Genomic DNA, 8,102 nt, shown 5'->3' with positions numbered 1-8,102 from the left:
CATTCCTGCAGTGTCCTCAGCATGGCACTTGATGCAATTGAACAGTCACCCTCTGTGAAACAAGAGCTACTCACCAGGTGCACTCTGTGAATATCGATACTCTGGAACTGAGGCTAACTTTGACCCAAAGTCGTGATCATGTGGAATGGGTGAGCCCTCCCGTGACAGGCACTCTGGAGTCTGTAGGCCACTAGAGTGAGGGGACAGCAGGCCAGGGTGAGTAGGGGAGGCAGGAGCGCTCCTGAAACACCAGAACGTAGTGTTGGCAAGCGTAGATGCATTTCGACCACAAGACAGCAGCACAGACCAAGAGTTATCTCCAGTACAGGATTCTCTAGCAGAAGGACAGCCTTTCTTCCACACTACCCACTATAGTCTTGCTGGGAAGAGTTGAAAGGTACACAGTAACCTCACAAACACTCTAGCACCAAATATTGTCATATTATTCCTCACTGAAGGAAACCAGACCCTTCAGAGTATGCTTAACATTTCATTTGAAGACCCACTGCTGACAGAGAAGCTGGAAATGCCTCATGTTCAGATCAGTTTTATAGTTTTAGGCCATTCTCAAAGGATCTTTGTCAATGTGTGAGGGTGATGGGGAGAGGAAGAAAGAGGCAATGTAGATGCAAGTGTCTGGCCCTGCATATGCTTACAGAGCAGTTGCTCCCTCTTTTCCCCATTGCCTCCCTCCCCAACCACTTGGTTCCCACCTCTGGTCCCATGTGGCCACCAAACACATGAGGAATTAAACATTTCTTTAACAACAAACAAGGTAGAGAAACTGATCAGCTGAGAACCCCTCCTCCTGTTTCCTCCTATTTTAACAGACAGAAAAGAAACTAGGTGTGGGAAGAATGTTACATGAAACTGCTCCAGCTAGTGATGAATTGCAAGTCTTACCCTCACAGCTACAGGGCTGAGAGCGAGCTCTCATTGCACACCGCTCCTCTTTTGCGGTTACACTGCTGACTGGAGTGGCTACACAGAACACCCCCCCATTGCTTCACTGCCGACAACCATGATCAACCTGATCTTCCCTATCGGAGAATGGTTTAAATACCACAAAAGTTATTCCCACTATGATCTAATCCACACCTAAACACAGCTTTCCTGAAATGAGATTGGCATCTGAAAACACTTACTTCAGTGATAACTGCTTTGAATTTCTTTGAAATGATGCCAAAACAGGTATGTTATTTGATGTATTTTTGTAGTTTGGTTCTGGATTTTTTTTCTTTTTGGTAAACTCTTAAGAAGTTGGAACAATTTTCAGATTATGCCTCATGACTATCTAACTATATTACCTCTCAAACTATAAACAGAAGTAAAGTTTGCTCACTGTACCTCAGGAGAAGTTTTTGTTTGTTTTCTTTGTAATGAGTTTGGCACAGAGATTAGAGGAAGTTGAAGTTACCTGGAGGAGAGAGGCCCAAAAGGTGTTCGGAAGCAGGACACTCCTCTTTGCCTTCGTTTTCTAAATGCTTGCTCTACTAGTTTGGCTTCAGAGGCAGGGTCAATTCGCCAAAAGGAGCCCTTTCCAGGCTCTTCCTGGGAGCGTGGGACTTTAATAAAGTAACGGTTCAAGGAGAGGTTGTGCCGAATGGAATTCTGCAGGAAGCAGAGGAACGAGATGATTATTTTGCCATGAGGAAGTATGTAACAAAGACAAACGGATTTCACCACACAGCTTGGAAAAATAAAATCTGCGCTGCCAGAATCAGTATTGAAGATAGAAACAAGTCACTCAACTCACACAGCTCCAAAGTCACAGGAGAACTGCAAGAAAAAAACCTGGGGAAACGTGTCAGACAGTTTCTACCAACCATGCTGAAAGATGGGTTTGCTTGGTACTATACCATCACTTAAATACATCTGGAGCCAGGCAGTGCAGTAACTTTTCTGTGGAAAGCAATGAAAGCAGAGCTTTTGCTGAGGCAGGGGGAAATCACTGTAAACCACATCAGAAGTCTTTCAAAAGACAGGCTTTATTCTAGGCAAGCGGAAAAAATTGCCTGAGCCTGTGCTAACTGCTTACCTGCCAAACGATTACTGGGGTGCCCAAACATGCCCTAAAGGACACTGCATCTCATGGTAATCATAATGCAAGCCAGCCAACATGCCCTCACAGACAGCTGTCTCCAAGAAGAATCCATTATTTATGTGGCACTAGCCTAGCCCTGTATGGCTCTCCAGATGTTCTATGATTCTATGTTGACAAGACTATTTATCCTTCTCCTTGCAAAAGCCCACCTCTGACTGGGTGTAGCACTGTCATTTGGGCCAGGGGAAAGGCTCAGTAAGCTCAGGTGTGCACAAGCTCATTCCTCTTCCACTTTCAAAACAAAACAAGAGCTTTTGTAGCAGCTCTAGAGGAGCTCTTCACAAGTGAAGCCTTACAATGCCACTGGTAGGGGAGGGGAAAAGGCAACTTCACCCTCCACCGAAATGCGGCTCTTTGAAGCACGATGCAGCAACTGGTTCGCAAGGCACAACTCTGCCGAGCAGGTTAAGGCAGGAAGTGAATTCCACAATTAATTACAACTGCAGGGAAAAGCCACGGAGGCAGAAGTGTATTTATTCCAACTGTACTCAAAGTGCACCAAGCAGTACTGCTCCTGCCAGTTGAACACAATGAAATCAGCAGCTGCAAGAGTCTTTCCAGCTGCATTAGTGTATTATATTCAAATGACAACACCCATTTCAGAGGTGCAATGCCAAGAAAAAGTCTGAAAGCAGGTGGAGCTGAGGTTTCTGGAACATTGAAAGCAGCCCTCAAGTGAACACTTAAGCTTGATTTAGCATGTGTTAACTACATCCAAACTCTCCTGTGAAGCTGGTCAGATTTCCTTTAATACCACAAGGAAGGCACAGACTCAAAGTTCCCCAAGTTCCCATTCCGAGATTCAAAACTCGCAAACTGACTTAGGCAATGCAGTTGATACACTGGGAAAAACAAAACATCTGTGATGATTTAAGGTATTATGATTAAAAACTGGGACTTCAGTTTTAGGCTGGACATCTGCTGCTTGGACAGATCATGCCAAAGACAACGTAAAGGATTAAGCAAGATTCAGGCAAGTATCTGGGTAGAGCAGTGACTGATCGCAAAGATGTGGAAGAATAGAAAACAAACAAAAAATGAAAGACACATGACTACAGCATTAAAAGGGTTTCAGAAACCAGAGAGCCCAATAGTAACACACTACATTGCCCTAGAAAGTATTTAAAAAAAACCCTAATCACCCACAAACAAACCAGTTAGCTTATGTTAAACAAATTCACTCTGGGAATAGTCAAAGGAGCTCTATTCCCAGTGCCCCAAATCTTTAATAAATGCATTTCAAAGCAGATAAGCCCTGTCAAAGTAGTTTAAGAGCTTGTCAGTGTCAAGAACTCACCTGCCAGCCTTTGTCAGCAGTCCTGTAATATGGATAATGCTTGGTAATGTGGGCATAGATCCCACTTAGTGTTAATTGCCTGTCCTGTGCTGAAGATATAGCCTGCACAATTAGCTGAGCATAAGAATAGGGTGGCTTGGACTCATCCTAAGGAAAAAAACAAACAGAAATTTAGTCACTAACAAAGAATTTCTACACTAGAGTGTACCAACAACCCAAACTAGAAAAGCACATTGGGCTGTAGTTTTCACAGATGCTAAGAGAGCATCAGGGGCAACTAAAAGCAGCATCACCCTCTTCCCTTTCACTCCTGTTTTATACTGCCAACTCCCAATTTAGCCCAAACATTTGTGTGCACAGGACTATAGGACTGAGTCAGATTAAAGTATCTCCTTCCCTCTCCCCACAACACACACAAAAAAGCTAACTTTAATCTGATTCCATTCCCCACTGAATTTACCACACATGCTTACACCAGCACAAGGAACAGGATTGGGACAAGCAATTAGAAGCAAAGAGTTAGAGGGTGTAGGGTATAGTCACTGCTTTCCGTGTTCATGAAACTAAACCCTTCAAATCTGCCCAGCTACAACTGAACTTTGTTAGAAAGCATACTTGCATGAAACCTATCAGCTCTCCTCCCAGCAACAAGTCCAATATGAAACTTGATCCTGCCCCTTCCCCTCTCCAGCAGGATTTGTTTCATTCTAGGAACTTTAGTTTGTTTGCCAGATCTCATATTCCCAGCTTTTCATATTACTCCATCAAGAACAGCCCTTCTTGACTCAAGGGAGAATTCAATCTACAAAAAAGCCATCTAGTATTGTGCTTCTCCACCCAATCCCAAATCAGGTGGTTTTGGATCTAGACCTTTAACTTTGATCTGAAGATCAGCTCACCAAAATTAAAACTAAGTTACTTTTTAATCTAAATTCCACTTGCTACTCTTCTCATTTAACGCTTGCTTGACAGGCCTTCGTGTTTGTTTTCAAGTCAGACTACAAATTTCTCATGGCAAAGATCTAGTTTCTTGCCCTGCTTCCCCCTTTCTGCAACTGTTTTGCAAAATACCATTAATTAAAAGGAGCAAACAAGACTGAATTTTAATGCACCTCTTCTTTATGGGTTCTTGATTTATCAAACAAGCAAAAAATTCTTCTTGCTTAACCATTTTAGTCAATGACTTGAATACATTTTGGGCAGCTAAGCAAGCAGATTCATCATCTACCACTAGTAAGACGCTGGTTTGAAGGCATGGTCTCAAACCCCTGGAAGATACTGTATACAGTGCCCTTATGACCAGGGTATTCTTGGACCCCTTTTAACTATATCCAACACTGGCAATAAACTGCCAGGTCTTTATAAGTCTCCCAGTGAGCACTGCTGGGCAAGTAATGTTTCTCTGAACCTTTGGGCTGTCCCCGCCAGATGCGTCTGCCTGCTGTTCTGATGCTGCTTTTGCGGCATACTCTGCTGCCAGCTGCAGATCTGAGGTAATGTTGTGAACAAAACGATATCCTGAGGATCCAGCACCACGTGGACTGGCTGGGCAAGAGTTGGGAACACTGGAGAGGCAAAAAGGAAATACAGTTATTCGTTACTTCATTTATTAAAACAACACATAGTTCTTACTCTCTAAGGTAGTAAAGCTCCCAGGTCACTGAGAAGCAGATATGCACTGGACTTATTTTTGCCCCTGTGGCTTATCCGAAGTCCAGACAGACTGAGAAAAAAGTGTCAGAGAAAATTGGAATTTCTACAAAATCTTGACATCCCCCCCCCGCACGCTTTCTGCAATCACAAGACAGCAGAGTCTCAAAGTATTAAACAACTCCTCTGTGTTTAAAGAAGCACTTAAAACAACATACACTGTATCAGGGATGAATACTTAAATAAATAAATAGCTTGCTATTATAACTCGTGAATGAACAACACACCACTCTCCTTATTATACAAGTAATATTTAATCCAGCCTTCTAGCAAATACAGGCTATGTTCTTGTATAGTATGATAGTTAAAGCCCCCAGTGCAGGCATCTGCCATGAAGGTCCCTGTCTAACACAGCACCCAAACTTCATACCCTGATCACTGCCACACAGCTAGAGACAGGTATTTCCTTGATTCACCAGCACACAAATGCAGCTAACAAAAGGGAGCTGGCAACAATCACTGGTATACAACACAGAAGGCAGCTCACTCATCAGCTTTGGCTAGCATAAGGAAGAGACACGTTTAGAGTTTCAGGACCACCACAAGATGGCATTACAGGAACAACTACTGAGCAGGAAAGCCATGCTAAAGCTGATAAAAAGCTACAAACAAATAAAAGGTGGCTATAATTTGCAGCACCACTCAGGCACGCAGAAGTGAGTGCTACAAGATGAGAACTAATCAGAAAGGCTTGTCTAGGGATCACATATCCTTGATTTGTGGGGTTGGAAGGACAGGAGGAGAGGGATGAGTCTGGGAACCTGAAGTTCCCTTTTTCTGTGTCTCTCCTCTGTTCTGTCATGTCCAGCATCGAGGGATGCAACGCCAGAGCAGCTTGATGCATAGCCAAATCCCAGGATTACAAGCGTCTTCTACATAAGGAGAGAGAAACAGTGAACAAGAAAGCAAAACAATACACAGAAGACTTACATAGCGAAACAAGCAGTTCAAATTGTATGAAAAGATGCAAAGTGAAGCCCATAGCTGGGAATCGGAATTCAGTAAAACTGGCATAAACAATCCCCTTACCAGTCAAATGCCCAACAGCAGTGCCAACCCTGACACAAATAAATGCAGTAACTGACACTCATCACAGCACTGTGCTAAGTGCTGCATGAAAAAACACAGAACATGGTCCCTTCCTCAAAAAGGGGACTGTCTAAATAGCTTCCCCCACACGCATGTACACATGCGGATGGAAAGGAAACAGTGAGACAACCCTTGTTTGCTCAATGGGCAATACCTTTGGCGCATAAGCAATCTGACAGTGTAAGGAATGACTGTTTCCTACCGCAGTCCAGCCTGTAAACTGAGAAGTGCTGCTTCTCCTTGTGGCGTCTTTGCAAATGGCTGCAGTGCTGAGCTCAGCACAACCGAGACTGGTTTCTTTTAAAAGTGAATTACAGGATCAGGGGGCCGGGGGAGAGGGAAAACGCAACAGAAATATTCAGCCACAACAAACCCTTACAATAGGAAACCCAAGCTTACTCATCTCCCATACACTAGCCATGCAAAGTGTTGCACAGCACCTGGCAACCCTTTCAGCGCTCACCCATAGTCCTTGGCATTAATGGGTGATGCTGTTCAAAAGTGCAGCAGGAGGTGAAGCTTTCAGGAGGTGCAAGGTATATAACGTTGATGAGGCCATATGTATAAATCTCCCTTTGCCAGAGATAAAGCCATTTCTTAGTCTTTCAAAAAGCAGAGACCTGTTTGTGCAGGAAAATGAATCAAAGTTCGCTATTCCATGCTTTGAGCCCGCTTTGGAAGTGGATAATGCTAAACCACAGAAGACACTCTTGATGTCTTAGTATTCACATGGGGAGCTGGTGTGAATGTAATTATTCTGCTGTCATTTTTCAACAGCTTCTCCACATACACACTTCTTATAATGTGTAGGTAATTACAAATGAAAGTCATTTTCATACATGAAACAATGACAAACTAAAACCACAGCAATTCTTTGTGTTTGCCACCTGAGCAATTATTGTAACACACGGACTAGGAATGGAATAGGATGAAACAGAGTTTTCTGATTTTGTTCTTTGTCTGCAGAAATACATGAACAGCAAACCACAGAGACAGCAACCAAAACTCATGTCAGGGATATGGAAAATAAAAAGTTCAAGTAAATCCATGCTCTGCACAGAGCTATATTTCTTTGGGTTTTTTTTAATAAAACTAGTATGACTTCAAAGATTATCCCATGCAGTTCAGACAAGAATTGATTTGATTCAAGATCAGCAGAGAAAGTAGCCCAGATTTTGCTGTTCAAATTTTAGCTTCTGAGACTGATAATGAGCTTTAAGTATGATCTCTTGCCTTTTTTTTTTTTTAAAAAAGGGAGAAACCCTTACCCTCCAGGGCTGTGATTCTCTTGAGTGCTGACAAAGCCTCTCCAACCTGAAGTGTTGTTAACTTTTAGAAAAACTGGTCTCTCCCAGTAGACAGTCACTGAAGAACCTGATAGTCCCCTAAAAAAGCAGTTGTCCCGTGGGACAGCCACAGCAGTAGCCGAAGATTTGGAAGAGGTATTATTCTTTTATCAGAATGGAGCACTTCTGCCTAGGTAGACCTGCCTCCTTTCAGCCTGGATCAATGATCAAATCAAGAGACAGGGGTACAGAACAGACATGAACTTTTACCCGCTCCATGCAAAGACAGTGTAACACATGCTGCTAAGTGTTCAAGCTCTCAGTCAATCCAAGAGCTCTTCAGAGGGAAGGGAGAAAGAGCTGACTACTGGAAAAAACAAGGAGACACAGTCTATTACCCCCCACCCCAACGTGGGACAGAAGGCGTGAAGAAACAGTTTTACTAAAAATACCCCTCCGAGGGTTAAGTTAAAATTAAACATTAGTGCAGTCAAAAGAAAACAAGCAAACACAATGCAGTGACATCAGTTTCCTGGAGTTCCTGGAATTCTCCTCACCACCCAGAGCCCGGGCTGGCCGGGGATGCTTGCATGCACTCACACCCCCTTTATAAATA

At 43.2% G+C, this 8,102-nt stretch overlaps 1 protein-coding gene across 1 annotated transcript in view; it reads right to left on the bottom strand.

The window, feature by feature from the left end:
• The window catches only part of FOXK1 (forkhead box K1), a 22,611-nt gene that overhangs the window by 5,972 nt on the left and 8,537 nt on the right, over positions 1-8,102 (bottom strand). The window contains exons 3-6 of the mRNA XM_009320077.1: positions 4,810-4,966; positions 3,402-3,548; positions 1,418-1,611; positions 75-241 (exon numbers count right to left, since the gene is read on the bottom strand). Coding sequence (XP_009318352.1) covers positions 75-241; positions 1,418-1,611; positions 3,402-3,548; positions 4,810-4,966 — 665 coding nt within the window. The remainder of the gene's footprint in view (positions 1-74; positions 242-1,417; positions 1,612-3,401; positions 3,549-4,809; positions 4,967-8,102) is intronic.

This window comes from Pygoscelis adeliae, unplaced genomic scaffold, assembly GCF_000699105.1.
Source record: "Pygoscelis adeliae isolate BGI_AS28 unplaced genomic scaffold, ASM69910v1 Scaffold242, whole genome shotgun sequence".
NCBI classification, from domain to species: Eukaryota; Metazoa; Chordata; class Aves; order Sphenisciformes; family Spheniscidae; genus Pygoscelis; species Pygoscelis adeliae.
This window is presented reverse-complemented; position numbering and strand designations above follow the sequence as displayed.